Genomic DNA, 18,209 nt, shown 5'->3' with positions numbered 1-18,209 from the left:
CTCCTCGGCACACCGACAGTTAGTAAACGGTACTGGTCGCATGGTATTTGGCGTTTGGTACGGGTACTAGTACAGGTGCGTCCTATATAATGCCTACGATCTACGACGGTGGCAAATGATTAGCGGATGTCGGTGATGTTTAGAGGCGGTGCTGTTAGTACAAAGCTTTTCGGCGCTCAGGCGACGAACTTCCACGACATCCGTCGTCAGCACCGTCGTCGTCACTCCGCCGGACGGAACAACGGGATTTGGGTGCGGACGTTACTTGATGCTTCCCTCTCGTTTGCCCGTTACCCTTTAGCGTCGATTACCGTGGTCATTGACCCGACGGGGCTTATCGAGCCGTCCGTAGCGCGCCGCGTTGAGAATAAACACAAATCAGACCCGTAAATCCGTAGATTCTGCGAGTGCGACCGGCACACACACGCAGACGCGCGTACGCGCAGTTACTGTGTGAACACGCACGTAGCGTGCGTGTGTAAGCAGCCCACAAATCAGTGGACTCACAGATAGCTTTCGATAGCTCATATTTGACGTTACAAGATAATGCGTATTATTTTTTTATTAACGTCGTAGAGTCAATTTGGATGTTTCCTCGACGAAATAGTGAAATTGACGATCACCTCGGTAATTAACCTTAGCTCGCCACATTTCGACCCGGTGTACGGCTGAATGTTTGTCGATTTTCTACACAACAAGGAATTGTGTATTAAAAGAAAGGGATCCGCTGAAATCGTTGTGTTACTTTAACTTGATGAATATTTTAAAAAGTACACAAATATATATGTTAAATTAACGTATTCACCTGTGTTAAAATAACACAAAAATTTCAGCAGACTCTTCTTAACGTAAAATCTTTCACTGCGTAGTTCTCACACTGGCATACTAATTTCTTTTCTTGAAGTATAATAAGCGTCCGCTGCAACGAACGAACATTACATTTTCGTAAATTCGCGTTCGCAAATCATTTGAGAACTTTTCCCCCGGAAACACTATTTTTCTCGTAACAATGAGAGTTTAGTTGAAACGCAAATCATTTTCTTAGCATGATATCGTAAATATCTTATTCGGACTCGGCATTTCTGATTCTCATATTGCTACAAGTTTCAAGGTATTAATTAGAACGGAAATGACAGGGCGACGAAGTCGAGCGGTCTCGCCGGATGTTTGAGGCGAATTAAAGACTCGAAAATAAGTATGGCTAGCTAGGGTTAAACCTGGCTGATCAGGTCAGATCGGGGATTCCGAAATATGCTAATGATATATCTCGCAAGAGGGCACTCAATTCTCAAACTCGGTTACTTCCCGTCGCGGATCGTTAATCGTTTGACTTGCTAAAGTTTCAAATAATCCGCGCATTTGTAAGCTCCTCCTCCCCGTCGAACCTTGAAATTAAAAGTTCAAATGGAAAACAGAATGCAGCAAAATCGCACGTTCCCGAGCGCAACTTTTGCAACTTTTTCGTTACGATATAACGCGCGATTCCGCATAATATCAACAAGTAGAATTTTTACTGTCTTTACAACACACTGTTACGTGTGAAACAGAAAGAGAGAGAGAGAGAGAGAGAGCTTATTCCCGTCTGGAGGAAGTTCCTCGTGGTAAAATCCCCTCGTTTGTTTTCCCTTATTTTTCTTCCTTCCGCTTCGACAAACGTATCCTCGTTTAGACCTACCAACGCGTAATAATTACCCGTGCAAGAACAATGGTCGAATTACGCGCGACAGGCGCAATGTACTCACGTTGTCGTCGGCGACGACGAAATTCCGTCGGATACTCCTCCCGTGAGCTACCGAAAATTGCAGAATGCGCGGCGCGCGCCTCTCGCACGTGCAAACGCGTGTAATTAACTCAGGCACCCACTTGCGAATTCATACTGCAGAACTCCGGGGTTTGCGGGATAATGAGATTTCGCGGGCTAATTATACGAGGGGGGTGGAAGGGTTTCTCTATTGGCGACGAAACTTGTTAGACAGTCGCTCACAGACTCCCGTCGTCAACGCTGAGACTCGAAAGAGTGAAGCGCGCGCGCTCCTGCTGTTTGCACACCGCGTTGTCGACCACGCAGCAACGATTCTTACGTGGACGGCGAATCCACCGTCTCCACGATCGATTCGATCGTGTTGATCAAGAAACGGAGAGTCGACGGGGAAGACTGCGTATTTCAAACCGAGATATTACTGTCGGATTAATTCGAAATTCACGACAATTTAGCGGGTTCATCTCAGCTAAATATGTATTAGTGTGCGAAATGTAGTCTTTCGGAGGGGGCCGTGGAGAATTTGAACATCGATTGTAATCGATATCGAAGCGCAGTTTGAGGTATTCTTCACGCGAGTGACGCATCGACGACGCTGCTGAAGAGCTTGACAAAAATTCCGATGCGACGGCCGATGATGTTAAATTCGGAAAGAGAAAAAGCTGCCAAGTCGCGTCTCTAATTGAATGAAACTTCACCGGAATACTTTTCGTCGAGCCCGAAGCGCGCGAGAAAGGCCGCGTCTCGTTTGAAATTCGCCTCTCGCGGCGCTCATTCCGCTAAAAATTAATGCCATTTTCATTTCGCATTCGCCCGGCCCAATTGCGTTAGCAATCGGCCCCGAAAACCTCGTCGATTTTTCATTGCCTCGTCGATGCCCGCGGCCGGCCGAGTTTCGGGGGTGCTTTCGAACCCGCAATGTGAGGTGAATGCGCGAGGGAAACGCTCGGAGCTCGCTTCAAACCCCGAATAATTAGTCTGATGGCCATAGTAGTCGACACCAGAAACGCCGAAGCGACCACCGCCGACGTTCAATCGCGCAACCAGAAGTACCCCGACAGCGGCGCGCGTGCACAATTCCGCGGAGTAGTTTCCCCAAATTAATTCACTCGGCTCTCTCTCTCTCTCTCTCCCCATCCCCCTTCCCTCCACCCTCTCTTTCTCTCTCTCTCACTCCTTCTCTTTCCCCCTTACTCTCTCTCCCTCTTCTCGAGCGCGCCGGAGAAATGATTACGCGAACTCTATGATCGAGACTCGCATCATTAATCGCCACGTTAACGAACGACTCTCTCCCGCCGGATTGATTTCCTCCCTCGCGCCGATATTTCCTTTCCCTCTTTTTTTTTCCCCCCTCTTTTGTAACGCCCTCACGTGCCTCGCGAATCCGCGCGAGCGAGCGCGCACGCATGCACGCACGTAGGCGGCGGGTAGAGGCAGTAAAACCGATCGAGCACGGGCGTTTGATATCGAAAAGAGTCCGCAATTCCCGGCAATGATTCACGAGGCGGCGTCCGAGGCGTAACCCGAAGCGCGCTCGAAGATCGTGGGAAGGTTCCGCATGGCGGGGCACGTGAAAATAATTTATTACGCGGACGCGACCGTAATGCACCGACGCCGGATAACATATTTCAACTCCGTCGTTTGTCGGACGACTCGCCCGCTCGCAATTAGCGGTCTCGTCGCTGCATGCGCGATGCCGATTTCGAGTTTCGCATTCCCTCTGATCCGCTGCCGGCGATACGCCCCGTGTGTGTGTGTGTGTGCCGATCGCTAGACGACGCGAATGATACAATAATTAGCAGCGCGACGCTGACGAGCGGGATACGTCGGCACGTGACGCGGAAACCGAGGAGAGAGCGCACGCTCGCTCGTGATCTCGAACTTCGCAGCTCTTTGCCAGACGTAGGAATCCTTGGACGGTCGTGAATCGCGATCCTTGAGCCGGAATCGTTACGTAACGGCGCGTGCCGCGAGCGTACACATCTGTGTAAGAGATAGATGAGTGGACTGCTAACTCCTTCGTTGTTTACGAACAGAAAAGTGAACGCCGAAAGCTATGCACCGCGAATGTAAACGTAGACTTCCGAGACGCGCGGTCAAGAAGAGGACAGCAAAAGGCAGAGTCGAAATTTTGCCCCTGTGTCAAATCTTTGGGGTAATTCTGTCTGTAGGAACGGAGATCTCGTTACGTGCGTCCGTAAAGTTGAGGAACGATTAACCATTGCGGAAGCCGAGATTCGTAATTAAACACGACGCTTTCACTCCCCAAGGTTAATGTCCTGTTTTTAATTTCCGTTTTTAATTTTTTCTAAACCATAATTGGGACTTTAGTGAGAAACTGTGATATCGAGGATTAACGTAGAGTTGTACGAAAGTTTCCGAATTATTGGGGATTTTGTTTTGAAAATACAGCCACAGGGGATTTACAATTCATAGTACCCGCGGTATATGTGCATGTGCACATATTTGAATATTTATATATCACTTTCTATTATTTATGCATCTCTGTTTACTCAACTGATATATAAATAAAGCATTAATAAGAGAAATCAAGAGAATAATATCCCCGTGCATGTGATTTCGAAATTAACATTTATTACTTAGATAGCTAAATGAAGTTAGAGGAAAGTGCGTTTGTTCAGTAAATAACAAGCTTATGCGGGGCCCTCTTAGTATTGCTGTTGAAAATTTAACGAGTGCTCTGCCGAAATATTTTGAACCGTAAGTGCTTTCCAATCGCAACATATGCAAACGATCTGGTGACATACACTTTTTATTTAAATGTTTTGCAATACGTGCGCCGAAGGGGGTATAAATATTCAAGACCGAAACTCGTTCGCGACCATAATAATTGCAAATATTTCTCAGTCATCGCGTGAAAAATTTCTCGCGAAAAACAGTAATGCTTTGACTTTCATTTGCCTTTGTTGTTTTCTCCCTGACTGTGTGTTATGCCATGCGTGGAGAAGGAGATACGTGTATCTGATTGATCTCGAATGTACGTAAGCGCCGATGCCCACATGCGTCCGTAGACACATATATATGACATTCAACCACCGTGACTGTCATACTTACACGTTACGTGGACGCGTTACGTCACTTCAGTACATATGTTTTTGAAATCATGTATTTCACACGAGCATATACGTTTTTGAAGTCATACATTTCACACGAGAGTTAGCAGTTCTAGCTCTCATACGGATGCCTGCATTGAGAAAGAAAGCGGTTGGATCGACAAAATCGACGGTCACTCTCGTTCAAAGTGAAATATCGTGCCTGCTGAACAAATCACACATCGATATAAAATTACGTTGCGTTTGATACACTCACTGATCAAGTCGCAATCGTCGAAGCACGATTGATGACTCATCACAGCAACTTGTATAACCTGTCCAGTGGACCAGATATTGTGCTCGAACAAATCCTATTCATTTAAGCAAAATTTCATCGATTCCACCATTTTTTTTTTTTTCACAATGGTAAGCCCGCAACGGCAACAACGTTCCTGCGGCAGCCGCGGAATTTCGATCTCCGGCTTTTGATTCGAGCGATTTTCTCGCGATTTCAGATCGACGTAATTGGGACTGTGCGTTCCGCGATGCAAAAATCGCGATGACGCAAATCGCCGAGAAATCCGTAGACGTGCGTCCGCAGACGCAGCGACTCGAGTGTCCGCGCGGTCGAAGGTTCAAGGATCGAGGGGATCTTTGGACTTTCCGCCACATAATGGGAAACTCAAGGCATCTGAATGTTCCAGATCGCCCACAGCTCGATCCACAAACGGAAGCCGTCCGTCTCCGATGCTGCTGCTTCTTCCCCCGCGCCAATGCTTCTCGAACGTATCCGCCACCACGTGGCGCGTACGACAAGACCCACGTGTATCGGTACCCGTATCGCAATTCGCACGTACCGCCTGCATGCAGGCGTGCACGTGCGCTCGGCCTATCAAAGCAGCCTTCGTCATTGTCATTGCTGCCGTTATCGTTACGTCTGGCTCGTATCTGTCTTTCCGTTGAAATGATCGTCAATCCTTCGACGAACGCGCGATTTTTCCTTAAACGTACTAGAAAATTTCAATATCTCGTACACATCAAGGCTACATTACTGTATACGTGATTGAAGGTCTCATTAGAGATGTTAACAGCGTACGAATGGTCGGAAAAGCCGTCTGCTTTTCTCTCGTTATTACAGAAATGCGAAAACTATATTACAATAATTCCGATTCCTTTTTCCTCCTCTTCTTCTCGATAAAGGCGCAATTTTATGAAGTAACATCAAGTTTCTCCACATCATTTCTGTGAGAATTAACGCGAACAAATGGTGATATTTCGTGAAATTACGCATTTCTTGAGAAGAAAGAAAAGACGCGGAGAGATGAAGTCGTGAAATCTCCGAAAGTAGTGAGCGAGCAAAAGGAGACTCGTACTCTCGTACTCGCGTACGCTATTTCCGCTAATTAACCCGAGTCGAAATTTTAAATTCTACATTAAGTCGTCAAGTGGAGAGAATGGAAATAAGTTTCCAATTGTGGCCGAGGTCGGCATTTTAAACTCTACGTTAAGTCTCCTTCTTGGAGAAAACAGAAATAAGTTCTCACTTGTAGCACCAAAGGAGCACAATTTAAAAGACCTTTGAACACTTAAAATAGAACTGAATTACGCTTAAGGCGGGCGTAAAATTTCAACTCGGGAGGGTCCTGCTTGCACCCTCGCCATATGGGTTTGCAACCGGACTGACTGCTGTCAGCTGTCCTTAAAATCTCGATAACCACGCGCGTATATATGGGCGTGCTCGCACAATATATACACACATGAAAAATACAGCCGGAGTCGATAAATAAGACGCGCATCGTATTAAAATTCGATCGGCCGGCTCACGACCGGCCAACCGGCGGGTGTTGAATTTTTCGCGAGGTGCTGCGAGATGTCTGACCTGCTGAAGATGTCCTTTAGCTCATGCTCGGACACGAACTGGCCCAGGTTCGCCACGAAGAGGGTGGAGCACTGCGCGTTGCCGGCTATGTTCGGCTGCGACGAGGGCGACCCGACCGGTGACGCCAGTGCCGGCGACGGTAGAAAATGAGGCAGCGACGCGTGTATCGACGTCAGCGTCGTAGGATGCGGCAGGGACATAGGCGCCTGGAAAAATATAAATATACTCCCATCATCACTCGATTCGCTCCATCGGTCGGTGTCGGCCGTGAGTCGGTCTATCTGCGAGTAAGATAGACCGACGCGTTTGCGTCACGATCCTACCCCCGCGAGACCCTGCTGCCGTCGATTCGATAAAAAATCCTGCCTTTTCCGCTAATAACGCTAAACCCTCGGAATTTCCGCGGGCGAAACCAGCGCGAACACCGACGAGACAGCCGCTTTCATATTAAGTCGGCCGATTTTTCACACATATTATTGTTGTTATTATTATTATATATTATTTGAAGGGCGAGACGACAACTGAAGGCTAGTCATAATTGGCCCCGGAAAAGGTAGATGAATAGTCGAAAATTAGTTAATTAAGATGCGTAGGAATAATTTCACGCGAAACGAGAGAAAAGTGGCAGTATTTTCCTTAGAAGCGATTGTGAAAATACCGCCGCTCGAAATCGCAAGAGCGAATGTTTCGCTGAAGCTTGCAAGTAGATTCTGACCTCCTACGAGGGAATTTTTCAATCGATTCGAGTGAATTTGTGTCCGTGAAATGAAGGAATATATCAAATTCACTCTCCAGTTTCGAGTGAAAATATTCATTCGACGATCCAAAGTGAAGAATTCACTCTACAAAACTGCAAAAGTCACTCGAATCGACGTGACTCGTCTGTCGTTCCATCCCGAGTCGGAATTCTAAATTCTGCGTTGGATCTTCAAGTGGAGAAAACAGGCATATGTTCCCACTTGTAGCATCAAAGGACACACAATAAGTGCTCCTTTAATGCTACACAGGAAATTAAGTCCTCGAGTGGAGAAAACGGCAATAACTTCCCCACTTGTAGCGCCAAAGGAGCACGACAGAGGACCTTTGGACGCTTAATCTAAAATTAAATTAGACTCAAGCCAGGATTAAAATTCCGACCCGGGATTTTTCGAGTGAAATTCACTGTTTCCGCGCGAAATCGAAGAGTAAGCCCGATACACGGTCAACGACAGAAAGATTGCAGCGCGTTTTTCGCGATAAATCTCGCAGCGCGTTCAATAAGAGAATTAACGTCTCGTTATTCTCAGACTCATACATTTTTCCACCAGATATCGGAAGCTTTCTGAAGTTCATCGAAGTGAAAACGTTGCAATCTTTCTACCATTGGCCATACCCCGCCGTCTCACTGGGACAAATTGAACCTAATCGACTGAAATATTCTATCGCACATATGAGAAATCCGTTCCACGTTTTGAATGGAACATCCATCCCTTGCGATCCCGAGCGGCTGTATCTTCCCTACCGTTTCGAGTGAGTCCTCGCTCGTTCCGAGGGTGATTTCACTCCGGGAAATTCGGGGGAAACAGCGCGATTTCGTGCCGTTTCGTGTATTACCAACGCGCCGAGATGCGCCGAACGATGACCGAAAGGGACGTCGTTCGATCCGGGAGGGACGTTCCGTCGAATTCGCAGAGGTCCTTGAGACTCTCTTTCTCTCGGTTATTCGCGATCAGGTCCGCGATTTTTATCGCAGCGAGAAGTCATCGACTTTTCCTCGAGGCGAAACGAACAACGAAGTCGACTCCTCGATTCTTCATTCGCCTCGACGTTTCTGCGTTGAAACGCAGGGCGCTGCGCTTCCTTTAGACGATGACTTTGAGCGACGAGTCGCCGCGAGTCCCGCGGATTCGCGATCTCGTTTAATCTCGTTTAGTACGAGAAATAACCCGGCGGTATCCCACTCTAATGTCCTCGAGACGACTCGCACGTTGCGTACCGCACTAATCGCATTCCTAAAACCGTTCCTTTCACGTGCTCGCGTTCGCGCGCTTCTCACAATGCGTTTTATTAATAGACTCGAAGTAGAGTGCTTAATTGCGGCTGACTAGTTACCGCGGTGGTTTGCATAACGCGTTTACGAGAAAACGCGACGGATTTCTCGCGCGAAGACAGAAGATGGTGTGCATTACGCGGGCGAATGTGCAATGTTATCGAACGCAAGGAACTGCGAGTTTATTTGTGCATCGAGTATCCATTAACTCGTCAAAGCGGCGATGACAGGTCTCGATGAGTCCACTCGCCGAGTCACTCGAGAACGCGTTTAATCGACTCGGACCGAGTAGGATATCCGACTTAATAAGCTCCGACGTTATTGCCACCGGTTCTCCTCGGCTCGTTATCCCTCGAGTGAATATCTCGGAGGTACCGCCGCTGCAAGCTCCCTCTTTCACTTCCGTTAAAGGAACGGTGAGAGAGATGCGTACGGAGAAAAAGGAGATAACAGTCCCGGCCCGAGAGCCTTCGATTTATCAAACGCTAGATGCAACGGATTTCCCATCTCTCTCTCTCTCTCTCTCTCTGTTGCTCTCGTTCTCCTCGGTCTCCCCGTTCTTTCGCCGTCTCAGGCCGCGGATAAATTCGAAGAATATCGGGAATCCTCTCGATTTTAGTAATAGGGATGATTTGTGCTCGAGATTTCGCGCGAACCGCAAAATTGGCTTACCACGAAAGACAGAGAGAGAAAAAGAGTGAGTGAGTGAGTGAATGAGAGGGAGAAGCCTCGCGCAGAGCGGTTCTTTCGAATTTTCCTCTCGCTCGACCGACATTCCCGGTCGAAATAACGACACACATACCCGAATATCGAGAGACTCGCCCCTTCAGGACCCGCGATTTATCTGTTACACGCGAGAACCGGGGGCGCACTCTTTAGCGCTGCGAGTTATTCCCGCGGAGATTTATAGGCGCCGGGCGCGGTATCAAAAAGCGAGAAGCTCATGGAATCGTGAGTATTGAACGTTCTGATAGTCGGGCGATAAAAATTCCGCTGTTAAATAATATATCAAGGTAAACATTGGTGCCCGAGCATACTCGACGGTTTTAGAAACCGCCGCGCCGAGACGAACGAAAACCAATATTGCGAGATATCTGAGAAATTCACTTGCTCCGGTATGAAAAAAAGAAAACCGCGCGTCTGCAGGTGTAAAAATAAGGATGGGCTAAAATTAAGGCAGTTACTTGTGGTAACTGAGAATAATTAGTATTACTTGAAATAATGACAGTGATTATGAGTTGTGAGCAACTATAACGGTAACTTATAATAATAAAATAATCCGCGTCGTGAAGAAAATTAAAATAGATCCGAGGAAATAAGATTATGTGACGTATAAAAGATTGCATTATTATATTCTTAGTATCATCGAAAGAGAAAAATCAGCTCCCACGGCTGCAAACCGTCTACATAATACAACTGAAATTTAGCCAACAGGCCAAGTTTTCGGCAGTGGCAGCCGATTCCTCATTTTTCTTTCCGTGTACGTACCCGGCGATTTAAATTCGCGAAAATCCCGAGGAATCAATCTGAGAAGGAGAAAAAATTCCCCGTGTCCGGAATATCGCGGAGATCCGATAATAGCCCGAACATGAAAATGCATTCGCAGAAGCGTTTCTTATCGCGATTCCTCGCGGCTTTGCACTCGCGATTACTCACGGGCCGCCGGTGTGACGTGCGGCGGAATAATATTGACCCGCTATCAAACGGCGTAAAAGACATCGCATAGTATCACGTGCAACGCGCACACGATCGATAAGGATGCAGATTGTATCGGCGCTCGCGTTCGTGACCATACCGCCGCCTATTTATCCTCATAGAAATCGGTAGCAAGGTGTTCGCGACCAAGTTATGGCCCTGCTGCATAATGCGTGACGGGTACCCGTGTGAACCTGGCACAAGCCTATGCGATATTAAAAATCAATAGGACCGAGCGAATCGGTACCCGTTCGTACCACCGATACTTTAAAGGGGTCGAAGGAGTACACTCGCGGCCAGAAACTTTTCCCGATTCTTCGAGGCTTCGGTAGTTTACCGGCCTTACCTCTCGTATTCATCGATAAGTCAGACACGCCCTGCCGCCTCCTTTAATCTCGCCAAAATTTCTCCACGAGACTCGCCGTCCTTCGAAGTATTTTCACGTTCGTCTTATCGAATGTGTGGAAACAACGCGGATAAACAATGAATTATAATTGCAATCTTGAGACGCGAAAACACGAGATGAAACTTTGAAGTAAACAACCAACCATTCCTTTGCTCGTCGTCTCTTCGTGTATGAAAAAAAAAATGAAGAAGAGAGAGAGAGAGAAAGGAACATATATATATATATATATATATCTCTCTCTCTCTCTCGGTACAATTCTTCACGCGGTTTCTCTAGATTACCGTAACTAATTATCTAATGCGCGGCTTATCGGTGTGTTATTTATGAACGCGTCTCGCTCTACATCCGTCTTCATTAATAACGACGAGGTAACTGTCTTTTAACGCCGACCATAGATATCGTCAGCGCAGTAACATCCACGAAAAAGTTTTAAACGTTCCTCTCCCACGGCTCCGGCGCGAAAATAAAATAGCGGACCGGAGCGGCCAGACTGCTGGATGTCGTGCGGCCGGAAAAAAAGAAAAAGTAAAAGCCGTGGTTTTTTATTAACGTCGGTCTCTCCGGCGGTCGCCGTAATTAATCCATGTCGCGACAAACTTCGGAAGCGTCGCAATAGTTTCGAAACCCCGGCGATTCGAAGCTCGCGTGACACGAGCCCGCACGACCAAGCGCACACCAGCTTCTGCGAGGAGGACTGCGCGGAGTCGCGCTATCGATTTATGAAGGATCGATAGAGCGTAATATTCGGATTTTTATTTCAACGCGTGACATTCGGCTTCGAATCGCAGCCAATTTTCGCGCGCGATCAGACAGCGTGAGGCAGACAATGGGAAGCTTAGTCTTCATTTAATAGTGCGCGAATTCGCTCGAAAATTGTTCTGAAAATTTCACTCGGTTCTGAAAATGGAGAATAGACGTAGAAAAATGTGAAAGTTGAAAACGGAACAGACGGTTCTACCGTGTGTGGAAAAACTCGAGCTCTACGTTACATCTAATTAAAGATATTATTAGAAAATCCAATTGGGAACAAAAATAAAATATAAATAAAACAAAGCGAAATACCGAAAGATCTAATTAGTAATAAAATAGGATAATAATAGCAAAATTGGAATGGAAAAGTTACACATACTTCTAAGTACGCGAAATCGATAACACACGTAAATTACGAGACGCTTCTGTGATTAAAGTGAAATGAAACAACATTTCTCTAAATTATCAAAGATATCCAAATTATCCAGAACAATTTTAAATAAAGACCTGAAATTTCAGACCTTTTTCTCAATTACCGATTCTCTAAATATCAGCTGGAAATCAACGAGGAACTCGAGAGACTGATCGATCTGAGGATACGCGCGCACCCGCGAGATCGACGGATCCTCCCCTCCTCGGCGAGACTTCCGCGGAGGGAGAAGCCGCGGGGAATCCGTCGGAGAGCGAGCGGAGCCAGATAAAGAGAAAAAAGAAAAGAGACTCGAGGCTGACTGCGATTAGGTCCGAGGATCTTGACGAGAACCGAAGGAGCCGAGGAGCCAAGTCGAGGGCCTCGTCGAGGGTGTTTCGTCGTCGTCGGGCTCCTTGGGTCCTCGCGGACGCTCCCGCGTGATTCTACCGGCAATAATCGAGTATGAGTAAACGATCATGTGTATCACTAACGTGCATCGGGGCGCTCGTCGGCGGCTCCAGAGCTTTGTCTGCAGATAGTCAAAGATAGGAACGTACGGGGACCTGAGGATGTAACGCCGGATGCACCAGCGTCGCATGTTGCAGCGTGCCCGGTAATTCGCCGGCCGTGGAGTACGCCAACGGATGATGCCACAACTCAGGACCACCGGGGAAGAAGGGGCTCCCTAGGTCTGCAATAGAGCACAGGATTAGATAGAGTAGTCGGCGTGCTCCCCCCACCCCCGTAATAATTAAACACGCTCGCGCTCGCGTCGGGATGTCTACCGCGCGGGAACCGTCGGGAAAGCCGCCGTTGGAGTTTTTTTCACACTACAAAACGTACCACCGCGTGCGAGCACGCGGACGAATGTACCAACCGGGCGATTCCTCTTTCTCATTGACGGGTATTAATTTCGCAAGGAGATTGAAAAGAGAGTCACGCGTCGCTTTGTAAACCCGCGAAGAAGAGACTTTGGAATTTCAGCAAAATTGACCGTTCATTTCTACTCTTTCTCTGGCCCGATGAGAGAAGAATCGAACAACCGCGGATATCGCCGCGGAAATCTCGGGAAACCTCGCTCGGTAGACATCCGGCTTAGCGTGCGCAAGCGATTTGTTCTATTCTCTCGTTCGGGCGACTTTTGCGCAAAACGCCTCGCCGTGTATTCACGCAGCGAAACACGCCGCAGCGTTCTTTTCTCCCCGCAATCCGGCTCGATGATACGCTCTCGAGCAATCTCGGTGTGTGGTGTTTGGTTTTTTGTCCTTCTCCACAAAGAGATATCTGCGCGGACGTGCGCCGCCTTTTTACACAAAAGCCGCCCGATCGCATTTTCCGTAATAAGATAAGACTAATGATTATTCATTATTAATAGGCCGCGCCGAGAGAGCCGTGTTATTCATGGTCGCTAGACATGTCGCTCGAGTGTCGTCGTATGGGACGAGTGTCTAGTTCGAGGTGAAACGCGCTTTCCGGTGGCCGCCGGAAAGGTCGCGTCGATCCGTCGCGTTTCCGGCGCAATCGGCGTCGCTGCCGGCTTGCCTTTCGCGTAGGCGCGCGTGTTGTAACGCGAAGCGGAAGTCGACGGGGAATCATTCCGATCGAGATCAGGGCACATATATGTATGGTTATATATATATATATATATATATGTATATATACTTATGTATATATACCATATACACCTCCTCCGCCGTAAAAAGCAAAGCGTAATTAGGCGGCGCGTAATTAGAGCGGCAAACGCTTGCGCGTGCTCGAGAAAGAAGGGGCGGTGAGGGAGAAGGAAGAGGAGGACGAGGAGTGGGAGGGAGGAGAGGCAGTAGCGCGAACGCACGGTCGATATTTCCCTCGGAGCGAGTCCGGCGCGATTACGCGATCGATAGCGTCCGATTTACGAGGCGACCCCGAATGTGCGAGGGAGGTTACGGAGACGCACGGAAGACGGAAACGGTTAATTGCGGTACTTGGGGATTTTCTCGAATTAAAAGGAAGCGAGCTCCGCACGGCGAGATCTCTCGCGGCGAATCGCACGAGGGATCATCGTGATTTACGTAACACGTGACGCGGCTCGCGAGTCGCGATAAATAGCAATGGTTACGAGGCAGCCTCGTACGTATTAACGTGATGTCGCGAGTTGGAGGACGCGACACGCGTGTATCACATCGATATCACACGGAAAGATATAGTCTTGAATCGGGAATAAATATTCTCGGCGTGCGGGCGAGAATATTATAATCTCCTTAGAAAATGCTTAGTCCTGAACTGAATTCGATTAATACTCGCATCGATACGAGTTCCATCCAATCGAGACTGGAAATCTTCCAACAAGATTACAATATTCTTGTTAGAATATCAATTCTAGACTTGGGACTCATTTTTATTTCCTCTTATTGCAGTCGCAAAAACACACTTTCCTGCCGCGCTTCTTTCAATCTTCTAGTTCGCCGCGGAGAAGGATACTGCGATGTTAAATTAACAGTTGTTTCGACGAGTCGCGAATGTATTCCGACAAGCTTCGAGCGCGAAACGGACAACGAAATCTCCGTTTTTACTCGGTCCTGCGCTCGTGAAAATCAAGAATCCCCGCCGAAAGACGTGGAATCGAAGATCGGTCGATTGCAATGTGCGAGAAGATCGAGCTTAACGATACGTTCTTTCGTTACCCTCCCCTGGTATGGATCTGTCTCATCCTCGAGGTCGCTCGAATTCGATCTATTAATTCGTTCAAACAGATCCGCCTATGAGTGACGAACGACGTACTTGTTGCTCCAAGTCGCGAGCGTGCCGCTTCGGCGAGCACCGCGAGAAAGAGAAAGAGATAGATAGATAGACAGATAGAGAGAGAGAGAGAGAGACGCGGATTATTCGCGGCCGGAAGGAATAATGGCACGGTGCTGCATAGTACGCCAGGATAATCGCCGACGGCACGGCAGGAGGGAAAAAATGGTCTTCTCGGAAGAGCCCGGCGAAGTCGCGCGGGGAGGTGAGCCGTGATTAGGCGTTTGAGCCAGTGACAACGTTAAAACGAGCGTCGTCCTGCGAGCGATTCTCGGCGTCCCTCGTTATGCAACGTCTCGCGAATGTTTACGTCGGCTCGTCGAAAGACCCGCCGAAAGATTTCAGCGCGAGTAGATTTCTGCGTACTCGCGTAATTCTAATTTCCTAGAGCGGTCTCTTATTACCGGCTTGATGGCGCGGCTTAACTGCGCTTTTCCGCCGCAGAGATCCGAACGGCAGGCGGGGGCGACGGGCTCGAGTCCTTGGATAATGTCCTTTCCGGCCGCCCACCCGCGCTCGTTACTTTTCCGTCGTCGCGCTGTTGCATACGTTGAAGTCGCGCGCGAAGAAACACGAGCCGAAATATCGGCCTTTAAGAGCTCAGACACGGAATGAAGGGAGAATAAGGAGCGGGAGATTCAATTAGGGGGAGGAAGTGAAATTTCGACGGGATAATAAAGGAATAAAGGACTTTGGATTAGAAATGCTTTGTGAAGAGAAATCTACTGAAAATTTCGCGATTTCACCGCCTGCAATGAATTTTTGGCGTTTTCAGTTACATGAGAAGGATCCATCGTACGCGCCCACATTGAGCCCCGAAGTGAAATAAATAATAATAATAATAAAAATTGTGCGAGGAATTTCTGCCGACCCCGCTGACGACTGCAATCCTGGCTACGGCCGTGCTTACAAGCGGTCCAAATAGGCGCGAAGTATTCTCGAGAGCGTCAAAGTAACGTCAAGATTTCGGAAACGCGTTTCGTGCTCGATCGGGAAAACTCGCGCCAACGTTGCGCCTTTTCCCACTGATTCGTCACGAACGTGGGCGCGATTTCCGCCGACGAACGCACGCATCGCCATCCGGGACGACCGCGGAACAAGAGGCTCTTTTATAAGACTCGCCCTCGCGGTGTGAAACGCATCGGAGATCCGGCGCGCGTCATCGCGATCGATCATGCGACCAATCGTCTTCGATCTGTCCCGGTCGAGCCGCGATGACGACGTCGTCGCGGCGATGACACGCGAGGACTCGGTGCGGAATTGAAACGCATCGATCCAACGCCCAGTTATCGCAGCCCTCGTGAGCACGCGCGAGATTCAGCGATTTCGATGATTGCCGGACTGAAGCCAAGTCGTCGGCAGTAATTTGCGAGATGCGCCGGTTTTCAAAACTGAATATTAACACCGCTTTCTTGATGCAGTTTGGAACCCAGCCGATGCTCCAATGAGAGAATCTATTTCTCTTTTTCGAAAAAACGGAGCTTTCTCATCGGACCGTCGTTTGCGTTCTGAACTGTGTCGAAAAAAAAAAGTATTTAAACCGCTTTTAAAACCAGTGCCATTCGACGACTTGGCAGTTATACTATTCTTTTTTTTTGGTCGCGTATCTCTCTGCGATTTAAGCTTTTAAATGTAACTTTTTGTTTTAATCATACGCAGTAAAAATAACTTTGTGTTAGAAACGGTCCTCTGAAACGAGGCGAATGTGTTAATTCAGCATCATATTAGTATACTTTTTAACACCATGTTAAAGTAGCACGAAATTTCAGTGGGACGGTTTTAACATAGGATTTTTTATCGTGCAACTATTTATTTTATTTGTTTGTTCGGCTGAGATAAAAAAATGTTTATTTTATATATCTCCCCACAACGAAAAAGAGAGAGAGAGAAAGAGAGAGAGAGAGAGAGAGAGAGAGAGCGATTATATTTATGAATTATGAGTATATTTAGAATTAATTACTACGTTTCCATTATCGTGGTGGTTGAAACGATTCTAACAAAGTGAGTGTTATTTAATCGTCGGTGTCGATTAAGCCGCGCGATTATCCGACGAAAATCTCCAAGAACGAACAATCGAGATAAATAACAGAACATTAAATAATTAGGACAGCCGGTTCGCGCGGATCAAAATAACGGGGGTTTTACAATCCCGCCCCACGTCCCAGTTAAACGGGGACCTCCGCCTCTCTGTGTTTGCGTGTATATTAAACCTCGTTGTAAATTAATTCCGAAAATATATCGAAGGGCATACCTACTTCGCGCGCGCTTGCGCGCACGGGAAAATTAATTACGACCGCAGTCGGTAACCGCAACCGTTCCCGGGTCGAATTAACCGGTCGTGCCGAAAACGCGGAAATCTTCGCGAAAGTCCCCGCGGCAAGACTCCGCGGAACTCTTGCAGGATTTATGCGAAATTCGGAGCCGCCTGTTTATCGTGAAATGCGCTCGCCGACAGCAGCCGGTGCATGAACCCTTACATGTGTGCGTCCGCTCGCTCGTGTGTTTTACTCCATGCCAGGACTGTGCACTTTATTGATTCTAGGCTGACCTCCGATTCGCATGGCGAAGCACACCGGGTACGAGTAAACGCGCGCCGTCTAGATAGGGTGGAAAAGAGAGAGAGAGAGAGAGAGAGCTTTCACCGTTGTGTCGTCGGACATTTTTTTTATTCCTCTCTCTCTCTCTCTCTCTCTGTCCTTCTCGCTCGCTCTCTGTCACTCCCCTTCGCGCTGTTTCTCGTTTATTTCACGAGTACCGGATGAATCCAATAAATTGAGTAACAACGCGTTTTTCAATTTACTCAACTCTATCAAGATCGCGGACTTTCCGCGCGATTAAACATATTCAGGGAAAAATCGCGCGCTGTTACCACGCTTTAATTTCCCGATTTAGCAGCGGAATCGACGGCGGGGGACGAGAGGAAACACGAGGGGAAACACGCTCCGCGGGAAATAGCGGTTGGCTTAACGGACGCCCTCGCGGTAAGCTCTCTCTCGTGCGTTGAATCGCTCGCATTGGGTAAGATTCGCGCGAGACTCGTTTTGTTCGCACGTTGAATTTCCTTTCCGGCCCGCAGACTTTCGCGTTTCCTCGCCACGGAGGGAAATAATGTCGCCGTTGTGGCGAAACCACATCGTTGTTGCCGCGTGTTCGTCGCGACGGCGACAAACTTCAGTTATTTTTTATTATTATTATTTACTTAGATTTCGACATAACCGAGTTAGCGAATTACTCGTAATCACAGCGGTAACAGTTTGATTGCGAAGGAATGGAAAATATTCCGCTGAGAGTGAATTCGTCCCAAGGACGAGAGTTAATTCGCTCTTAGGACGAAAATAACGTTCGCCTACGTTTATTCATTTATTCTTACGGCAAAATAATTTGTAGATTCGGCAAATTAATCCGGCGAATGGCGAGTTACAGTACACTTAACGGATCGCTTCGCTGT

At 47.9% G+C, this 18,209-nt stretch overlaps 1 protein-coding gene across 2 annotated transcripts in view; it reads right to left on the bottom strand.

Annotated features, from left to right (window-relative positions):
* LOC106749517 (protein couch potato-like) overlaps window positions 1-18,209 on the bottom strand; it is a 107,140-nt gene that overhangs the window by 8,848 nt on the left and 80,083 nt on the right. For both annotated transcript variants that reach the window (XM_014629043.1, XM_014629044.1), the window contains exons 6-7: window positions 12,541-12,674; window positions 6,692-6,897 (exon numbers count right to left, since the gene is read on the bottom strand). In XM_014629043.1, coding sequence (XP_014484529.1) covers window positions 6,692-6,897; window positions 12,541-12,674 — 340 coding nt within the window. The remainder of the gene's footprint in view (window positions 1-6,691; window positions 6,898-12,540; window positions 12,675-18,209) is intronic.

This window comes from Dinoponera quadriceps, unplaced genomic scaffold (assembly GCF_001313825.1).
Source record: "Dinoponera quadriceps isolate SergipeBrazil2010 unplaced genomic scaffold, ASM131382v1 scaffold3162, whole genome shotgun sequence".
In the NCBI taxonomy this organism is placed as follows: Eukaryota; Metazoa; Arthropoda; class Insecta; order Hymenoptera; family Formicidae; genus Dinoponera; species Dinoponera quadriceps.
The sequence above is the reverse complement of the archived record's forward strand: the minus strand, read 5'-3'. Positions and strand labels throughout refer to the sequence as shown.